The 20,924-nt window shown below is 38.7% G+C and overlaps 1 protein-coding gene across 1 annotated transcript in view; it reads left to right on the forward strand.

Annotated features, from left to right (window-relative positions):
* Positions 1–242: 242 nt before the first annotated feature.
* Positions 243–20,924, forward strand: part of MIPEP (mitochondrial intermediate peptidase) — a gene marked incomplete at its 5' end in the record, with an annotated part of 74,614 nt that continues 53,932 nt past the window's right edge. The window contains 8 exons of the mRNA XM_010281399.1: positions 243–331; positions 3,565–3,651; positions 4,568–4,631; positions 6,415–6,597; positions 10,995–11,151; positions 11,594–11,642; positions 12,293–12,353; positions 13,008–13,060. Coding sequence (XP_010279701.1) covers positions 243–331; positions 3,565–3,651; positions 4,568–4,631; positions 6,415–6,597; positions 10,995–11,151; positions 11,594–11,642; positions 12,293–12,353; positions 13,008–13,060 — 743 coding nt within the window. The remainder of the gene's footprint in view (positions 332–3,564; positions 3,652–4,567; positions 4,632–6,414; positions 6,598–10,994; positions 11,152–11,593; positions 11,643–12,292; positions 12,354–13,007; positions 13,061–20,924) is intronic.

Below are 20,924 nucleotides of genomic sequence, written 5' to 3' on the forward strand. Positions count from 1 at the left end.
TATATGGATTAAAGATATTTTTTTGGAAAGACACATTTACTGTCTGGTTTAATAGTTGTCTGCAGTTTTCCAATAAGCTTTATTTTTTAGAACAGAAAAAAAGTTCAGCAAATAGATTTCACAAAACTGTAGGAATAAATCTTAGTATAAGTGAAACTACTTGAGTGCAAATTTGTTTATAATTCCAGATTTTGTTTTAATTTGTCTTTTTGCCTCGCTGTTTTTTTATTCTACTGTTTCAGGCTGACTTTGTGAAAATCGCCCATCCTGACTTTGCATTCAGAGAGGCTGCTGAAGAAGCTTGCAGGAACATTGGTACCGTGGTTGAGAAGTATGCTTTCTGTTTTTTTTCACCGCTATTTCAATACGCATATTTAAAAATTACTGTATGATCATCTATGAAAACAGCAATCCACAAAAAAATATGTAGGAAGCATTTGCACGTCAGAAAAAAGTGTCAGTCTTGCAGAGAGTTGGGGTTGTTCAGCCTGGAGAAGAGAAGGCTCTGGGGGGCAGGGGGGCAGACCTTGTTGCAGCCTTCTAGTACTTAAAGGGGGCTTATAAGAAAGATGGGGACAGACTTTTTAGAAGGGCCTGTTGTGACAGGACAAGGGGTAGTGGTTTTAAACTAGAAGAGGGTAGATTCAGACTATGTATAAGGAAGAAATTTTTGACAATGAGGGTGTTGAAACACTGGCACAGGTTGCCTAGAGACATGATAGATCACACAGAATCACAGAATCATTAAGGTTGGAAAAGACCTGGCAACATTCAAGGTCAGGTTGGACAGGGCTCTGAGCAACCTGTTTTAGTTGAAGAGGGGGTTGGACTAGATGACGTTTAAAGGTCCCTTTTTAACCCAAACTATTCTGTGATTCTATGATTTAGTTTTGTTACAGTATCTCAGGGAAGGTCATTCTGTTTTAGTTTCAATTTATTTCTGAACAGTTTTTAAGTTATCAGCTGACTCCATGTCACTGAAACCCATCAAAGACTCAAAGCTACATTTTTCTAGGACTTGTGACAGTTAACTAGCTGTTGTAAAGCATATGTACAAAATGCTAATTTGTTTTTAAGGTTTAAGCTGTTCTATAAGATGTCAACAGTTGGACTTGATGATCTTAAAGGTCTTTTCCATCCTAAATGATTCTGTGATTCTAAATGATTCTATATTTCACAACACTTTTTCTCCTGGTTTGCTGACACCTCGAATTTCAGCCAATGAATGGGATATGTGAAAGAGGAAGGGACAGTCTCCCATTAGAATGAGTGTTTGAGAATGTGTCTCTCTAGGGCTGTGATATATGCCTGGTCTACCCTGGCATGCTTATGCATTTAAAACTCCATTTCATGGAACATATTCTTAAAGACCTATGTTTCTGAAGTTTGGCTCTTTTTTTTTTTTTTTTTAATATCTTAAAACCCAAGTCCTGAAAGTTACCTCTTGTGACCCTTGACAACAGTGAATTGATTTGCTTCTCTTCTGCTCTTGCTGCTGAGAAGGTGGAAAGTGGCGATCCTTAATCTCCAAATACAGTGCCCTTTCAGTATCTTCTCTTCCTGTGGCATTCAGGAGTAGCCTTCTTAAGTGAAAGCTTTACCAAGCAGTACTGTGAAGGTGACCCAGAGTCTGCTGCTTCTGTTGGGATTCCTAGTAACAGTGGAGGCAGTGAAGCCGTTTGCACTCTGAGGAGGACAGCAGTGTATCAGTTTGTTTAGTAAGCCTTGTGACTAACATGGCTGGCTAAAAAGCAAATTCTAAAATTAAATTCAGTAGAAATTGGTGCTTTGGTCTCACCAGCATGTTTGGGAACTCTTTCACTTGAAACTAGACTGTCAAGACCTAGGCTGAGCACACCATCTAAAACAACATGACTTTAATATCTCAATACCACTTCAGATTTAAAATTTGTAGAAAGAAGACAGTATTCACAAATTAACCTGAGAGGTTCATAAACTATTGTAAATGCTCAAAACTAGCTATTGTTGATTGTTCATTTTCATGGGCAAATGGTATACCTCAGGAGCTACAAGCAATAGGTATCTGCTTTTAGACACGTTTTGACAGTGTTGGACTTCTTATTTAGCACCTTCTGTACAGAGCCTTTTCTGAAGTACAGGCATGATGCAATGTTGTCTTCTGTCTCTGAACTGGTGCTGGTAATTACTAAATTCATTTTACACATGGGCCTGCAGAGGCTTCCTGCACCTCAGCTGATTTAAGTAGTGCTCAAGACTCTCAGACTGGGGGCTGCTGTCCACAGCAGCTGTGCTGATGTATAAGTGTGTATTTAATTCCCCACTGTGATTCCCACCCAATAATCCAGGTTGACATACATGCTTGTAGTTAACATGCCAGGAAATTTGATGGACATAGTATTGTCTGGCACAGTGACAGTAACGAGCATCTGGAAATGTTCTGGGGATGCTCTTGGTCTACTTCAGTGGCAGCCAGCAGCACATTTACCTGATGGCAAACTTGAGCAGAGATTTTCCTTTAATGGAGTTGAAGTCCTTTCAAAATAAGGATTAGAAAACAGTTCTCCTACCTTATGCTCTTGCCATGATTATCTTTGTGCATAAAAATAAGCTGTCAGTCTTAGACTTGCTCTTATTTGCCACAAAATGCCATCCAGAAGTATTTTCTTGTTGATGTTATCAAAAAAGTCAGCAAAAAAATCCTCCAACACTTAGTTTGAAGTTTTAGAAGGCAGGCATTCTTTATTGCAGTGCTGAATGCATGGGGGATCGCTCCACATAACGTGCATACCCTGAAACAAAAGTTCATCCTTTATATATCTTAAGATATAAGACATGAATATTCACACATTTTCTGAGAAATCTCTACCTCCCACCTCCCTGCCTATCTACTACATTTACATAATGCTGGCGTTGCAAAACTACACTACGCATGCGCAGGGATCTCGGGTGGTTGCCGGTGGTCATTTGGGGAGGTAGCCTCCTACTCCTTTTTCCCTTCTATGGTCTCAGGTCTCTTGAGGATAGTTTCTTCTCCTTGGATGTTTGCCCCTTCTGTTGTACAGCCAAGCAATTCTTTCTTATCATCCTTGTTTGAGCACTCCTGCTAGGATGTTTCTATTCTCAAGGTTAAGATATCTTCCCTGTACTCATTAATTTCTCAGTCCTTGCCTTTAACTCTTCTTTGTTTTGATTTCATGAGGCCTCTTGGTTAGCATTGAGGCAAGTATAGCCTAAGAACTATGAGAGTAGGCTGTTAGACATAATCACACAGTTATTAGGCTAAAGAAATCTGTACAAGAGTTAAACTAATCATGTAAGCAATAACCCTCCAGAAAGTGCATAAATGTATCATTGGATACACAAGACATGTTTCCATGCCGGTTTGTCCACACATCCTTTGTATAAAAATTTTGCAGTTTTTAAGTGTGGTTGGGAATCAGAAGGCATTTTGAAAATACAGTCCTTGTTTTTTAATGTTGTTTCAGTAAATGTTAAGCTCTACCTTTGAATAAGTAGTACCAAGAGACTGAAATATTAGTGCTTTTTCCTAATGCACAATTCTTTTACTCTGTCTCTTTCCAGATTAAATACAGATGTTGAACTGTGTCAGAGTTTGAGACGTCTGCTAGCTGATGAAGTTGTTATGAGTTCTCTAGATCCAGAAACCAGGTACTTATTAATGCTTACAGATTCAGATTTTTAGATAAAATGTATTATTCCTTTGTGCTTATATTTTGTGTTTTGTTAAATTAGTTAATACAACTGGAAAACATACCGCATCTGTTACTAATTTATTAGTCACTACTAAATTACCTGCACAGGTGTTGGGAAGTTTGTAGTTCTGTAGTCTTGGAGGATGTGTCTTTGACTGTAGAGCACAAGATATATTTAAGCTGAGTAACTGAGATCTGTGAAAGCAAAAAAAAATGAGAACTTAATATTTTCTTCAATTACACCTTTTTGATTAAAATCAGGTACTGTACTGGGGCGTACAAATCAGTGTTTTTAGCAATAAAAGTAGGGAACAGACTATATAACTTTAGATAAGTTTCTATAAACTGAAATATATCTTTCAAAATAAGCTTTTCAGTATATTTATTTAAAGCTTACTTTATGATTGCTGTAAAATGCTTTATTAGTTGCTTATTCAACTTAGTTTTGAATTATTTCTTTGCTGACACGGTTAGACAAGCTTAATTTTTTGAATAAGTTACTTCCTTCTTCCTTCTTTCCCAATTTGAAGAGGTCTTTTTCTGATCTGTTGGAATAAATAAAGTGTCAAATTAAAATGGGAATTTTCACAAATGGTTAAACATCTAGATTAATGTAGGGGAATTATTTTGAAGGACATTTTCAATGCAGATGAATAAAATAACTACAAAGGAAAAACCCTATTTCACTGAGTAGACTGTTAAGGACCTAAAACATAGGGAGTCTATGTCCATAATAACAATACTCGTATAACTGTGTTGTTATTCTCTGTGAAAGACATCAAACCTAAAAAACTACTAAGGCTGAAATCTGTTGAGAAATTATGCTTGCTATCAAATGATGCTGTTTTAACGGGGATTTACTGTATTTTTAGGCGAGTGGCAGAACTTTTTATGTTTGATTTTGAGATCAGTGGCATTCATTTGGATGAAGAAAAGGTAATTTTTGGCTACAATATATGAACAGAAATTTGCCTGACTACCAAAGACCAATGAAACATGTGGGACATGAATCACATGATTCTGGGCCAGTTTGTCCTCCAAGATTCCCATTGTCCTCTGTGGAATTTTATCTTCTCAGAAGTGGTTAATTTTGTCTATTTAAATCACTTCTAAGGTGTGTTTTTATAATTTTGTTTTAGATATTAGTTGGTTGTTCTTCCCAGTTTTCCAACATTCCTTTGCCTGCTCTGAAGAGTTATAAGCAAGACCTGGGATCCTGCTTCCTTTGATTGGTGTCTGCAACAGATATTGAAAATAAGTGCTTAACTGTCTGAACAAGTTATTTACAGAGGGGAGGAAAGCAGCATCCCATGGCACTGTGATGACAGGTTAATCAAGTAGAGTGTTTTAGAAGGGCAGGCTCTCCTTTGGTGCTCACATAACCAGAAGCTGTAAATTCTGTGCACAACTGAATGTCTATGCATGGTCTGATTACATCTCATGGAGATTTTACATCCTTTTGCAGTAGTTAGTGATGGGTTTGCCAAAAACGTCGGCTTTCACCATGCTTTGTGGTATGGATGCTCTGTTGGATGTCTGTTCATAGCTTATGTCCCTGTATAAAGTTAATACCATGTTTATTTGGGTCATCCCCTCCAAAAAGATCTGTACAAAGCTCTTTTACCAGATTCATGTGGTAAAATTACTCTGAAGATCATGGTTGTGATGATGTTTTGTGACCTGGAAAATGCTTCTGGAATATATTTTTACAATTACTTTGTACAAAGAACAACTCTGAAACTTGGACTTTGGGTCTTATTTCTGTTTTGACTATTGGTTCTGTGGTGCTCATCCCCTTTTGGTTACAATTTCACTTGCCCCTTATTTTTGTATGTTTTCCTCTTCCTCCCCTGCCTATTCCACTTCTCTTCTGTTGCTTGCTGCTCAGTGTTTCTTTTCAGTTCTCATTTCAAACTTTAGAAATCCTTCGCTATCGTAAGTTGAAATTTACTTCTGCTACAAAGAATGTCTGCTTTTTAAAATAAAATTCAAACAGATGTGTTTTAAAGGGTAAAGGTGGAATGGGAGGACACAGATCTGTACGTTCGGTCATTCTTTGGACTTCATAAGTATGTTGTATCTGTTCCCTCAGCCTTTTCTTTTGAGCTATGAACCCACAGACAATAGAGAGCATACTCTACTAACATGAGCAAGTTCACTGAAGCAAATCTTACAGTAAGGTTAAACGTGTGAAATATTGTAACGATGGTGATAAAACCCTAAATCACAAACTCCTGAGGGAAAGGTTGAAATACCATAAATGCCTTGTGGTCTCCAGAAAATAATGCAATACAAACAGTAACAAGAGAACTGTAATTCTATATCTATTTCAGGATGCTAGTGGGATTTATCCGTTTCAGTGATGCTTCTTTTTTTCTCCTCTGTGTTTTACATAGCAATCATATTAGGCATAGCTTTGTAAAGGCTTTCCAAGCAGCTATGTAAATTCTACCTGAACTCCACTGTATATTTACTTACTGCAGAAACATAGGCATTTTCTTTCAAATTTCAATCCTGTATGAAATTATAGATCTGTATGGGCATCTGATCTTGTTGACTTCAGCTCTGCATTAGAATTTTGTTGATGTTGCAGGTCTAATCTTACACGTTGTATTTCCTGCTTCGTTTCTGGAAAGGTCCTTTAGGTTTTAGAAAGTTTGAGTTCTGCTTATACTATGTCTGAACATATTATGTATTTTGTACTCTATTTTTCTTACAGCGTAAAAAGGCAGTCAACCTCAACGTCAGAATATTGGATTTATGTAATGAGTTTCTGACAGGAACTCACCTTCCCAACAAGATTGACAAACATGTTTTGCCAGAGCATATTCGGTATAATTTTACAGCTGAAGGCAATTACTTACAAGTGGCTGGTCTGCATGCTGATTGTCCTGATGATCTGGTGTGTATCCCTGAGTTTGCTTTGGCAAAAGTGCATATCAGTTATTTTAACTGTTATTGAGGCAAATGCATGTAGTTTACAATTATGATGTTATGACTAACAATGAAGAACTATTTTAGAACATAATGTCAGCCTTGACTGTAGCAGCTGTGAAATAATGGGGGTGAAGATCTTGAATGGATTGAGGAAGAAGAGGGGCAGGGTATAGACCCTGGATTGCAGGCAAGCAGACTTCGTCTCATTCAGTAAACTGGGAGGCGGGATACCATGGGGTGCAGCTCTGAAGGGTAAAGGAGCTTAAGCAAGCTGGCAGTTCTTTGAAGATAGTATCCTCCATTGACATGAGAATACTAAGATACACAGTAGCTGCGCATCCTGGTGCTTAGAAAGCCAAGCAGACATAATCAGGAGCCAGGCTTGGCAAGCAGGGAACTCATGACAAAGCTTCATCTCCAAAAGGTAGCAGAGAGGAGGTGGAAGCAGGTACAAAGGAGAAATTTAGAATTATTGCCTGTACATGTAGGTATAATGTCAGGAGGGCCAAAGCTGAACTGCAGTTGAGACGTGCAAGGGACATCAAAGGCAACAAGAGCATCTACTGCTGCATTAGTACTAAAAGGCTTGACAAGGAAAAGGTGGGCTCAGTGCTGAGTAAGGTGGGTGACTTAGTGCCAGCTGACACAGGTAAGGCTGAGAAGCTGATTGCTTTCTTTGCTTCAGTGTTTCACCAATGAGTTTTCTCAGCCCACTGTGCTTAGTGAAAGTGTTCAAAGAGAAGAACAACCAGCAGTAGATGAAGATCCAGTCTGGGATTACTTGAGAGAGCTCAACCTGTACAAGTCCAACCTCTACAAGGACCAGACTGGCTGCATCCAAGGGTCCAGAGAGAACTGGCTATTGTCCTTGAAAGGCTTGCTGTCTTTGGTAGGCTGTGAAGATCAGGGAAGAACACCAGTGGCTGGTGGAAATAATATGCTCCACCCACTTTCAGAAAGGCCAGAAAAACCCAAACTGGGGAACTACAGGCAATTTAGCTTCACTTTGATCTCTAGGAAGATTAGTGGAGCAATCCAAATTAGGAGATTACAGTCTGGATTGGTGGACAACCAGATAGGTAAAAAACCCTCATTTCATGATCAGACTCAGAGAGTAGTGATTGAGGTGTTGTGCTCTACTGGAAGGCTGGTAACGAGAGAAGTGTTACAGAGGTCTGTCCTGGGACCTCGCCTGTTTAACATCTTTATCAGTTACCTAAAGGAGGTGACAGAATGCTTGCCTACCAGATTTGCAGGTGTTACCAAATTGGGAGGAACAATTGATACACTGAAGGGCAGGGATGACATTCAGAGTGGCCTAGAAGCTGAGGGAATGGTCCAGTGGGAACCTTATATAATTCAAGAAGGGTGAATGCAAAGTGCTGCACCTGGAAAGGGAGAATTCCTGGCAATAGTACAGGCTGGGACAGCCTGGCTGCGTCTGATCTGTGGAAGAGGCCCAGAGTGTTGGTGAGCAGCAAGCTGAGCATGAGCCAGCAGTGACCCTGGCAGCAAAGAAGGCCAAAGCATCCTGGACTGCATGAACAGGGGCAGAGACAGAGACTGAGGGAAGAAATTATAGCCCTTTACACATTACTCTTTAGGAGTGATTTCATGGAGTCCACCAAGATGGCCAGGAACTGGAGTGCTTGCACTGTGAGGAGAGACTAAGGGAGCTGGGCTTGTTCACCGTGTAGCAGAGGTGGCTTTGGGGGTCCCTGACCGCAGTCTGCCAGTACCTATGAGGATATCATGGAGAAGATAAGCCAGGCTCTTCACAGTGGTGCGTGACAGGAGGACAAGTGGCAACAGGCACAAGTTGAAGTAAGAAATGCTGGTTGGAGAGGTTTTTCCTGATGAGGGTACCCAAGCAGTGAAACAGACACGCCCTGCTGTCTCTCCATCTGTGCAGGGTTTCAGGACTTGGCTGGAGAAGTCTTTGTGCAACTTGAATCTTACCTCATAGCTGACCTTGCTTTGTGCAGGCAATTGGATTAGAGACCTCCTGAGGTCCCATCCAACCCGAATTATCCTGAATGATCTTATTTTAGTTATTGCTAATGATGTTTTTCTAAAAAGAATTCATTTAGAGTTTGTTTATAAATTTGAAATTAATTTAGACTCTTTGAAATGTGACACTGGTTCCCCAGTCTTTTAGATAGGACTTAGGGATCAGGAGTGTATTACCACAGTCAAGTGTTCTGTTTTCATTTACTGTATAGTTAAATAATCAAGGTAGCTTTGAAATCTTCTTTGTCATGAAAAAGAGAAAAGCATACTGTGGTAGAACCCAAGCTGTAATGTTTATATTCTGTAACAAATTAAAAATTAATTAAATTATGGCACTGGTAGGATGTAAATAAAAGAATAATATTTGTTGCATGTCATCTATAAACTCTTGTTGTCCTGAAAATAGTATGATCTGTAGAACTGCTACAGAAGCTCTGAGTAATATATCAATTAAAGAACGTGGTTCTCTGAGTCAGATCTTTGGAAATCATATAATTTAGGTTGGAAGGGACCTCTAGAGCTTGAATTTGAGTGATGCTGTTTGGAGCAGGATCAAGTAGATGAGGTTTCTCAGGGACATGTCCAGTTGAGTTTTGAACATTGTCCAAGGATGGAGATTCTATTACTTCTCTGTGCAGCCTGTTTGACCACCTTCACTATTGCTGGTTTTTTTTTTTTTTCCTGATACCAAAATGGAATTTTTCATCTTCCAGCTTGTGTCCGTTACATCTCCTCCCCTTGCTGTGCACCTCCAAGAAGAATCTGGCTGCCTGTTCTCTACGCCCTACTGCTAAGTAGATAAATATTAAGATCTCCTTTGAGCTTTTTATTCTTTAGGCTGGACAAACCCTCACTACAAGAAGGACATTGAGGTGCTGGAGCATGTCCAGAGAAGGGCAACGAAGCTGGTGAGGGTCTGGAGCACAAGTCTTAAGGGGAGCGACTGAGGGAACTGGGGTGTTTAGTCTGAAGAAGAGGAGGCTGAGGGGAGACCTTATTGCTCTCTACAACTACCTGAAAGGGGGTTGTGGAGACGAGGGTTTTGGTCTCTTCTCCCAAGTAACTAGTGATAGGACAAGAGGAAATGGCCTCAAGTTGCGCCAGGGGAGGTTTAGATTGGATATTAGGAAAAATTTCTTCACTGAGAGAGTGGTCAGGCATTGGAACAGGCTGCCCAGGGAGGTGGTGGAGTCGCCATCTCTGGAAGTGTTCAAGAAACGTGTGGATGTGGCGCTTCAGGACATGGTTTAGGGGACATGGTGGCGCTGGATTAGTGGTTGGACTTGATGATCTTGAAGGTCCTTTCCAACCTAGTGATTCTGTGATTCTGTTCTGTGATTCTGTGATTCTGTGAACCCAGCACTCTCAGCCTCCATTCTGTGTCGTGCTCCAGCCCCCAAACATCCTGGTGGCCCTATGCTGGACCCACTGCGGTATGTCAGTGTCTTTCTTGTCCCAGGGAACCTAAACTGGACATTGCACTCCAAATGTGGTCTGGACAGTACTAAGTAGAGGGAAGCAATCGCATCCATGGTCCAGATGGCTGTACTCTTCCTAGTAGCTCAGTATGCTGTTGGCCTTTGCTGCAAAGACGCGCTGCTGAATCATGTTCAGGGATGAGGAATTATCTTGCTTTATTTGCTTTTTTTAAAATGAAAGCCTGATGGAACAGAACAGGTATGAAAGGACTTGTGAATTATTATAGTCGTAATTTTTATAAACGCAGGACCTGCCTTCCTGTTGTATATGTGATCCAAGAGAGAAGCTTATTTCAAATGAAGACAAGCATAAGTTGTTGCTAGATTTCTTAAGCCTATTCCATATGTACAAAATGAAGATTATCTTCAATTGGTTGTGAAACAAAAAACATTTTATCAAATTTTCTGAGGCATGAGGTGTTTTTTTTTTTTACTGAGTTATAAAAAACCCCAAACCAGAAATGGGAGAAAGACTGAGTGTCTGTGGGCAGATGGGCAGACTAGTAGCTTGCTACTGCAAAAGAAATAAGGCTTTTCTCTTCCTTTTTTTTTTTTTCTTTCCCCGGACCCTGTCAGGGGTATTGGCAGAAGGAGGGGCACAATGAGCAGAGAGGGGACTGTTGACTGGAGTAGAGAACAGGACCCTTTTTGGCAGTTTTGATCTGTTAAGTTGCCTCATTGCATTTCCTCATTCCATCTTTAATGGATGAGAGAGATGCAGTTGTCAGGCAATCATAATTACTATTGTTAAAAGACTTTAGGCCTTCTCCCAAAATATCAGTGAAATAGAGATAATGCAAGATCTTTAATGGTATCACTTGTTTCCTTTAAAAAATGCACTGTAGTAATGTGACCTTTTTATTTTTTTTATTAGGTGCGAGAAGCTGCTTACAAGATTTTTCTTTACCCAAATGCTGAACAGTTGAGCCGTTTAGAAGAATTGCTTGCTAGCCGAAACAGTCTGGCGCAGTTGGTTGGGTACGACACCTTTGCCCACAGGGCTCTTCAGGGAACAATGGCCAAAACTCCAGGTATAAGGCATGTGTGGACGGACGTGCTGAGAAATCAAATGCACTGTGTTAGGTATGAGGTCAAGAGTTGTTAGTTTCTTTTGCTAAGTTTACACATATTTCTTCCAGTGAAGTATCTTATTGCAGTTACATTTTGCTGTATGCAGTACTCATGCTTTCTGTAAATGGCAATACTCACTGAGCAGGAACTCATGTTTTTGTTCTGAATCAGTGCTCACTTGTTAGATTATGAAGTTGCTATTATCCCAGAATGTAACAAAGAGCTGTAGTACTGAATTCTCTTGAAATGATGGCACAGTGATCAAAGAAGTAGTTTGTTCTAAAAACAACTTTGTTTCTAACAGAGCTTGGTTTTTTTGGAAAATTTTGATGTAAACTTAACATCTTTTAAGGGAAGAAATCACTTTCTTAATATTCCTCCTCCCCGACGTTTTACTTCTAGAGACAGTAACACAGTTTCTGGAGAAGCTTTCTGACCAGTTGTCTAAAAGGTATGTATTTTTCACTAAGTTATTTTTCAAACCATACTATTTATTTCAAGAATAGAGGAACTTGTGCACTCATAAGTCAGGTGGTGCTGCTTATCACATGCTCTGATGAAACAAAAAGCAAGACTTTCTGAGAGTTTTGAAGGGAGCTATCAGCTTAGAGTAAATTCTGTGTCTATGATCGGAGAACACCTAGGACTGAATGCAACAAATGATGTGCCAAGAAATGCAGGTGGCAGCAAACAGGAGGACCAAGTTTAAGTGTTGAAGCACACCTCTCCTGGTCTTCTCCCCATATGCACAAGTCCATATATTTTACCTGTATAAGCAAATCCCCCTGTTTGTCCTTCTTGCCTCCCTTAGTTCCACACAGCGCAAAACAGTTTTCATCACTGTGTATAAATGGGGTGTATTGTAAGAAAGGAAAAGTTTTGGAGGTGTACAACCAGAGTAAGAGGGACTTAATTTGAAGGTACCTGAATGACAAAAACAGAATGGAAAGGTTCTTTTACCGTAGTACACGGACCTGCCATTTTCTAGAGTACTATCAATCTCTGATAATGAGCATTTTCTTAGGATGGAGTATTATTGTATACTGTATTCCATTGGTTAAAAATCTTTCATTAACTCTTCCATCATAAAATATTTTTCAGAACTCAAAAAGATTTTGAAATGATGACAAAGATGAAAATGAAGCTCAACCCCCAGAATTCAGTAAGTTAAACTTTCATGCATCATTTTCTGTTTTGTTTCTTTTTACAAATATAAGCTAACCTTGTTCTACAAGAAAAAGTAACTCTTAGCTGACAAAGTGTAGTATAATTAGAAAGAGAAACTTCGTCTTCTGGCTTCAACTGCTTTTTGACTGCCTAGCTGCTATTTGTATTAAAACCAGGCATTGAGTGAGAGGTAGCTGTTGGTTTATACAAAATGATACTGAAATAACCAAAACATAAAGTGATGAAAGTGAATGTTACTTCCTCTTAACAGACTCATTTGAAAAATAAAGGCTGTAGTTCAGGCTAGATGCATGTCCAGTTTGCATGCTGTATTGTATGTATCCTAATTCTGTACATAACTAGGTTTATCTTTTTATTTGAATTGACTGTATTTCCTGAACTCTGGTATGAAATCCCATTATATATTTGAATAAGAAGTACCATCTTCAAGCAAATATTAAAAAAAAAGTTTTCAAGTTGTGATATATGATGCTATTTCTGATGATGTTTTTAGCATTGAATGTTTCCCATTATGTTTTAAGGTTCCGTGACTTGTCAAAACTGCAAAAATACTCAAAAGAAACAAAACTTTTACTTTGGGTTCATTTGTTGTCCATTACTGTAATTACAAGCTGGAATTCTCTTTCAGAAGCTGATGCCGTGGGATCACCCTTACTACAGTGGCGTCCTTCGTGCTGAGAGGTAAGCTCCTTATGTTCATGATTGTAATGTAAATGAGTGTCTTTATTTCATTCCTTGCAATAAAGATAAAGAAAGTCCTCAATGTAAACAAGCTTTCCTTCTTTGAAGATGTACTTCAATGTGAAAAAATAAGGAGTATCTTGTGGGGCAGTTGTTTGTAACATTTCTTAGTTACTGCTGGAATGCCTGTAGAAGTTTTTGGCTCCTCTGTTGTTTTATGGGGAAGTATTGGCCCTCTTTGAAGATATAAGAAGATTAAACTGTTCTAGAGCAACTATAAAATCCTTATTCTTGTTTTGCTTTTAGCTCTTAGCTGAGCTCCAGTAATGTTTAAAAATTAATTTTGATCACTGAATACAATCCAACTCCTCTTCATATTTCAACTGTATTGTACCTCTTACTGAACGTGGACCTATCATCTCCTTCTACAGACTTGAAATAGCAACTTCTTGAGTAGATTTTCACTGTTTATGGATAAAATTCATTCTCATCTCTCGTGCAAAGACTGAGAAATAAATCCTTTACGCAGAGCTAAATAGTGCACAAGACCTTTGCACATAATGAAATGCTAGCTCTGAAAGACGTGAGCCCTGCATGTTGCCTTTATTAGATAAGCAGCTGTGACCTTTTAGGTTTGTGTTGGAAAAGATAATTTAAAGTTGTGCTTCTCTCACAAGAGGGGGAAGAAAAATATTCCTTCACTCCAGACTTGTAGCTTTTTGTTTTTTAAACAAACTTAGACTGGATGTATCTCATTGAAGTAGTAGTTTACTCTGGATCAGAAAGCTATGGTAGTATACATGTGTCATGGAAGGATTGCCAGCAGTTGTCCTGGCTGTTCTGCTACTTTCTTGTACTTCATTACTGAGGCAGTAGTTTTATGAGCAGCAGCTCTGATATTGGCCTTGCCTTAAGCTACTGCATGCTCAGATGGGAACTGAGTCGTGTATGTGCAGCAGCGTTCATGTCCTGGGTGTGCAAAACTTGCCGTGCAGGGGAGCGAGAGGTAGGTCCAGCTGCTGGGTCTGCTCCCAGTAGTCGGTGCTGGAGCATGCAGCACTCCACAGTGTATGTGTGGATTGCTTGTTTGTGGCACAGCCTGGGAGTGGCTGCTTTTAACTGGACAGGTAGCAGACACTTCTCTGAAAGTGGGAACGAAGTAGTGGTTACACTGGAGGAGAGTCATGGTCCATCTATCTCCATCTTAGCAGTGGTGAATAGCAGTCTGGAAGAGCACTGTCATACTTGTTCAAGATACTGTCTTGTAGTTTACAGATCTCCTTTACCTTGCCTGTATAGCGTCCCCCCTCACTACAATAAGGATGTTGAGGTGCTTGAGCATGTTCAGAGAAGGGCAACGAAACTGGTGAGGGGTCTGGAGCACAAGTCTTATGAGGAGCGGCTGAGGGATCTGGGGTTGTTCAGTCTGGAGAGGGCTGAGGGGAGCCCTTATCACTCTCTACAACTACCTGAAAGGAGGTTGTGGTGAGGTGGGGGTTGGTCTCTTCTCCCAACTAACTAGTGATAGGATGAGAGGAAATGGCCTCAAGTTGCGCCAGGGGAGGTTTAGATTGGATATTAGGAAAAATTTCTTCACCGAGAGAGTGGTCAAGCATTGGAACAGGCTGCCTAGGGAGGTGGTGGAGTCACCATCTCTGGAAGTATTCAAAAAACGTGTGGATGTGGCGCTTTGGGACATGGTTTAGGGGGCATGGTGGCGTTGTGTTAACAGTTGGACTTGATGATCCTGAAGGTCCTTTCCAACCTTAGTGATTCTGTGTGTGATTCTGTGTAATTCTTCAAAACAGCAAGAATTACATTCTGATACATAGTGCTTAACATCACCGTCAAATGTTGATGAAATTTATCGCCTATGTATCCTATTTATTTTCTACATTTCCTGTAGAGTCTGCTTTCCCTGTTTTCAGAATTAGCATGTCCCACCACGGGTTAGTGTGTTAGGTGCAGACAGCTCTGTGTTTGTGTCTTTCTCCTCCTGGAGGTGTGTCTTCTGATACTGTCTTATTTTCCTTTGTAGATCATCTTACGAAGGTAACCATATTGTAATTGAGTTGCTGGTGATCACAAATAAATTATTCTGCTCAATTTGGCATTAGGAAGAAAAATATTTCCTTTCCTTGTGGGGCTTTGTTAAAGACCCAGTAAAGTTACTTTACTTTAAGAATTGCATGGTAACTTTATGAAGGCAGAGCTGCAGGTAAAACAGACCAAGACACTGGTGATCTATCTTTGTTATTTTTTACTTATTTAGGCACCAAGTCTGGCAGCTGGATCAGTTTGAAGAATATCCTGAACGTGTGTAGGGCTTCCCTGATCACAGTGCAAGATTGGGGCCCAACCTTTTTCTTCCTCCAAGTTGGGCAGGAGTACTTTTTTCTGGCAGGTATACAAGCATCTACAAGACAGGGAAGCAAAAGTAGTTTTCCATGCCATCGTGTGCAGCAGTGTTTCACTTAAATGCAAGGGCTTAGGTCTTTCACTGTCCTGTTTTCTGTATGGTGGTCTGTCTTTGGGAAAAGTTTTTGATCTGGCAGTGTCTTACCAATGCTTTACATTCATTCTTCCCTTATTGTAGGTAATTGACAGGCTACCGGGTAATGGGTAATCAGCCCTGAAAAGTTAAAACTCACTTCTCCAGTGCAATGCATCAGTGGTTGTGCTCTATGACTGAAACTAGGCAGGAGTCAGAGAGTATTCATACAACAACCAGAGGACAGGAATATACCTTGTCATGTCTCTGCCGTAAACACGTTCTGTTTGCCACTTATTATCTATGTAAATGTGAATCCACTATCCTTTATCTAGTATTTGTACGTACCTCTCACCACATCCTTTCTTGAATGCCCCCTGGATGCTATGGTATGTTCAGTTCAACGGGAGTTTGACTTTTGGGTATGTGTTATTGCTGTCTTTCTAACTGAGCCAATTGTAGTATTAAGTTATGTCTCTAAGGAAAAGTGATGTTTTTTTCCTTTGTGTTTTTTTTTTCCCCGGGAAAATAATTTATACTTTGTTGTTTTTTTTTTTTTAATTCCACCATGTTTCATTGTATTTATTTATAAGAGAAATAAAGAATTTAATTCTTTCTTATTGTGTCCTACTTTATTACGCATTTTTTCCATCATGGAATGACAAAGTATGTTTTCAAACAAGATATTTTTACCTGTCATGCATTTCTCCCATTCTTGGTATTCTTTGTTTAGTAGATTAATTCTTTTATTCTTCAAGGGTTTCTCTTTTTTTGGGAAGAAATTTACTTTTAGCTTTATGCCTTTTACAGAAATGCCATGGTCATATTTGTAATAGTGCTGTGTGCAGCACATGGCTTACATTTTTGTCTGCAGTGTTTTGGGACTCAGTAGTAGTTTGTGTGGTGTATTTCTGTATTGTTAGGAATTTCTTTTTTTTTCTTGCTTTTTGTTGAGAGGGAAACAAATGCATGCTTTTGGATATTTCTTTTGGAGTACTGTTGTTACTGTGGCTCCAGCTGATATACAGAACTGTAGTTTCCTAGATATTGTCAGGTACATAACATGCAGATTATCTTTACAAACCTAGGTATAAAGCAAGAGACTACAGGGCTTTAGTTTTTGATTAAGTAACTTAGCAATGTTCTCGTATGTTGCACATGCACCACTAAGGGGTGCGAGAAATATTAAATGGGACAGTGTCTTTGTCTATTGAAAAAGGTTTACTGATGCCTCTTTTGGTCTGTACGACCATATTTGCAAACAGAAATGTGAGCAAACACTAGACAGTGTGATCCTGATGTATCTTTTACTTCTTGTATAGTTCTCCAGCTTTTGACCAGCTACATCAATTTGTCTCAAATGACACTGAAACTCATGACATGTTTTTAATGTGTCGGTTTTATATCTGTATGTTGTATATTTTAAATGTATATATTTTATATTCTAAATACATGTTTATTCTATATTAGAACAGGATTAAGATATCAAATCTTTCATTAGATTCCTCATAATTAGTTTTAAGAGATGGATATTTACTTCTGGAGAATGTAGATTATTCACATGCGTTTGGACTACTGAGTTTTAATGGCATTTGCTGTCATTATCAGGTTGCCTTTATTTTCACTCTGCTTCTACAGTCGTTACTGACCGTTTCTGCTGTTCTGTAAATTGAACAGCAGGAGGAGCTCCAGACTTAATTTGCAGAGGACGTTTTTTTTTCTGTAAACTTAGCCACAGTAATTTTGTTTCTATCAGCTTTCACCAAGTCTTTTCTCTGGAAACTTGATCCTACTTCAGAAGTGTAAGTCTCCCATTGATGGTAACAGGATAGTTTACTACTTTTTTTTTTTTTTTTTAATTATTTTAAGTATCCTCTCTGGCTTTAAACCCACACTTATGACAGTGTAATGTTTTTGTAGCTATAGTTTAAGTGGCAGAAAAAATAGTGTCTGTATGAATATACATTTAAGAGAAACTGGAGACAAAAGTTTGAAATTCGTGGTAGTAGTATCTTAAAAGAAGATAGAGTAATTAGGAGAACCTCAAGAATTTTGGCAGGCTAAGGGTAATAAAACAGTGAATGCTAGAACATGCTTCAGCATCTAACGTGTAAGAAGATGTCTAATATGTATATTATAAAAATAATACTGATGAGTTTTAGTACAGGCAAGTACCATAGTATTAATTAAATCCCATTACTTCTCAGTAAGTGCAGCTGCAGTTATAAATAATTCTCAAGGCCCTGATCTTGCAAAGATGTAGTAGCTTTGCTGACTTCTTCCGGGTCACAAAAAAGCCCACAACACTGGAAGATACCTTTTGAGGTCAGCTATTTGCCTTGAAGGTGGGATTGACTGTGCTTAAGCCATTTCTGACAGAGGCACAGAACTGCTCTTGAGACCCGTCAGTGGTGAGCTTAGTGTATTTGGTGTTTGACTCCTGTTTCCCTAACCTTTGGTGCTTACCAGGCTGGGCTGACTTCGCAGGCTGTAATTCACGGTGGAGATTTTTTCCAAATTGTCAAAGATTTTATTCAGCTTGCAACTGGGCAGTGCTTGCAGGGTATTGCACTCCGTGCTGGTCCATCTCTTTGGGACTGCAGAGGCAAGTAAGACTGGCCTTGGGGATGAACAGATCAGTGCCAAAATAAACCAGTTTCCTGCTGTGTAGGAAGGAGAAGCCACCACATCAGCTGAAGGCGTTTTGAATCTTGGAGTGATCAGCTGAGCAGAAATTAGGAATAGCTCATCTCCTTTCTTGTTGGGACTGTACATAGGCTGCTGGCTTCAGGGGAGAATGGGCAGCACTTTTGATTTTTCAGAGGGGTAGGGACAAGACCAAGGTGCCTAACCATGACTCTGAATGTTTCTGAGGTTGCTAAAAGCTGCAACTAATGTTGAGGTTTGCAAGTTACTTGTAAACAAACTTGTTTATGGCTGCTTTTTGTTAAATTATTTTTAGTTTTATGAAACTGTTCTCTGTTGGAAACACCATGTGGAAAAATAGCCCAGACCCTTTGTGGAATATGTGAGAAAACTGTCACTCTGTTCAAATTAAAAGCTGAAGTGGAAAAATAATGCAAAATTTAAAAAGAACTAGGAAATCTTTCAACCAGAGTGCTGATAGAGAAGGAAAACTTTCTGTAACTATCTGTTTATAAGCAAGTGAAAGCATGCCTTCTATTAAATCAACTAATGTACGTGCAAAAAGTCCATTTAACTTACCAATCACTAAGCTAGTGGACTAGTTTTTTGGAGGAAAACCTGAAAGTTATTGAAAAGGCTTGCTGTGAAGCAGAATTCAAGTTTCAAGAATTATTTCTTTACTCAAAACATTGTGGAAGGACAAAGAAATTGTTGTTGATTTGAAAACAAAGTCAAATCTAGAAGTTGCATACAGTGTTGATACCAAACCAATATTCCTAACTACCCCTCCTGACCTCCTCAGAAATATTCTATGAAGTACAATTAACAGAAAGAAAAAAGGAATGTGAGATACAGGTGCTAGTTTAAGGTTGATGAGAGTACAAAGGCTTTTTTTTTTTTTTTTTTTTAAAGAAATCCAGAGTCTTCTATAAATCATGGTTAAGAGTCTCCCTTCAGGTAAAGAATTAAATTTCATAGTCTGGCATGTAATGAAAATGGGAAGGGGTTTTCCTTGTCTTGATCTCTTTAAGTTAACCTGAGGGGTTCATCTCACTTTTATCTTCCACTAACAAGATTTTTTCAAGTTTCTGTGAAAGTTGTGAGAGAATCTGCTTTATTAGAGATAGTTAACTTAGTGTTCTGTATTTACACGGATGTAAACAGGATAATTTTTTGGGGGGCGGGGGGAGTTAGGATATATCAGGGACCACATTTAATAGCCACTGATAACAATTCTTGCCAAGCAGTTAATTTGCAGTTAAGAGTCTGAATGTTCATGTTCTGAAGAACAGTGATCCTTACTCAAATATCCCTAATGTCCAAGTTTATAAAAAGTATTTTTAATAGAATAGATTAAAGTCAGGCTACACAAAACAGCTTAGTTTTCTTCCAAATATATAGCTTAAATGAAAGTGATTTTTAGAAGTCTGCATTTTATTTAGACTCGGTGAAGTCATACAAGCTTAGAAATAATTATTTCTAATGACATACTTCATCTTTGTTCTTCACAGGGACACAGCCTTTTTGTTTGAAGCCTGCTGTTCTTGAAGAATAACCAAACCTCATTGTGTCAGTTAACTTTTTAAAATTGGTTTTTAAATTGGTTTGGCTACATTGCTTCTTTTAAAAATAGTGCTGGGCTGCATACTGTAAAAGTAAGGTGTGTGGATTTTTTAACATAGTTTATCCTTTAATATAAAGCAGGAACTTACATCAAAGAAACTACTGTTTTCTTTGATATTTCTACTTTCTTTAGGAGGGTACTGAGATTTCTCATTGTAAAGTTTCTGAGCTCATATTCTGACATAAAGTACATAAGAAACTTTTAATTCCTGGGCTTTGTTATAAATACAAAGCTTTGGCTTCTGAAATCAGACATTCAGAGTGAATTAAGTTACTGGAATATGTTTTAAGACAAAACCAGAACAATCTTCTTTTGTTCATTCTTGTACTTCTCAGTCTTTCACAGTTTTGGACATTTAAGCATATGAGTTATGCAATTCTACAGGAACAACAAAATAATTTATGGTTCATTATTACAATAAAAGGGAATAGTTTTAATTCTTGATTTTATTTTTTTTAAAGTCAAAGTATCTAACTGAAAGTTTGGCATAGAGAAAAATATTCTTGTCCACTGTAGATGGATTTGTTCAGAGTGAGATTTAGATACTAGTGTTCTTTGGTTTTTGCATGAAAGTAATATATTTCCTACATCTAAACTAAAAGCAATCTATTTTTTGTTTGTTTTATTAAAATCTAGTCATGTAAAAATGCCTTCTTGATTTCCGTAAGTAATCTTTTATATTAATGTGTTTTCTGATGGGTATGTCTGTAACAGATAGAAATCTTGATATTTCCTTTTCCTGCTCTTCCAGGAGTGCATTCAAATCCTGTAAGTTTCACGTGAGGGCTTAAGAAAATTTACATGCCCAAGTTCAAGGGTAATTGGAAAAAATTTTGTAGCACTGCAAGTATCAAAAATCAATCTATACCTGTTTTTTTGACCTCAGATGCCCCAGAAGAAAGGTTCTATGGTAAGAAATCTTTTCAACTGGAGTATGTAGTTCTCTGCAAAGTTCTGTTGTGTTTCATCAGACCACCATTCTTCCATCCCCTTTGCCTGCATTTTCAAAGGCATCTTCCCATAGAAAAGGCTGTGCTGTTTATCCTCTTGGGATTCAGCTGTACAACATGCAGTCCAGTCAGAGAAGCCTAAGTTCCAAAGAG

This window comes from Phaethon lepturus, unplaced genomic scaffold, assembly GCF_000687285.1.
Source record: "Phaethon lepturus isolate BGI_N335 unplaced genomic scaffold, ASM68728v1 scaffold3012, whole genome shotgun sequence".
NCBI classification, from domain to species: domain Eukaryota; kingdom Metazoa; phylum Chordata; class Aves; order Phaethontiformes; family Phaethontidae; genus Phaethon; species Phaethon lepturus.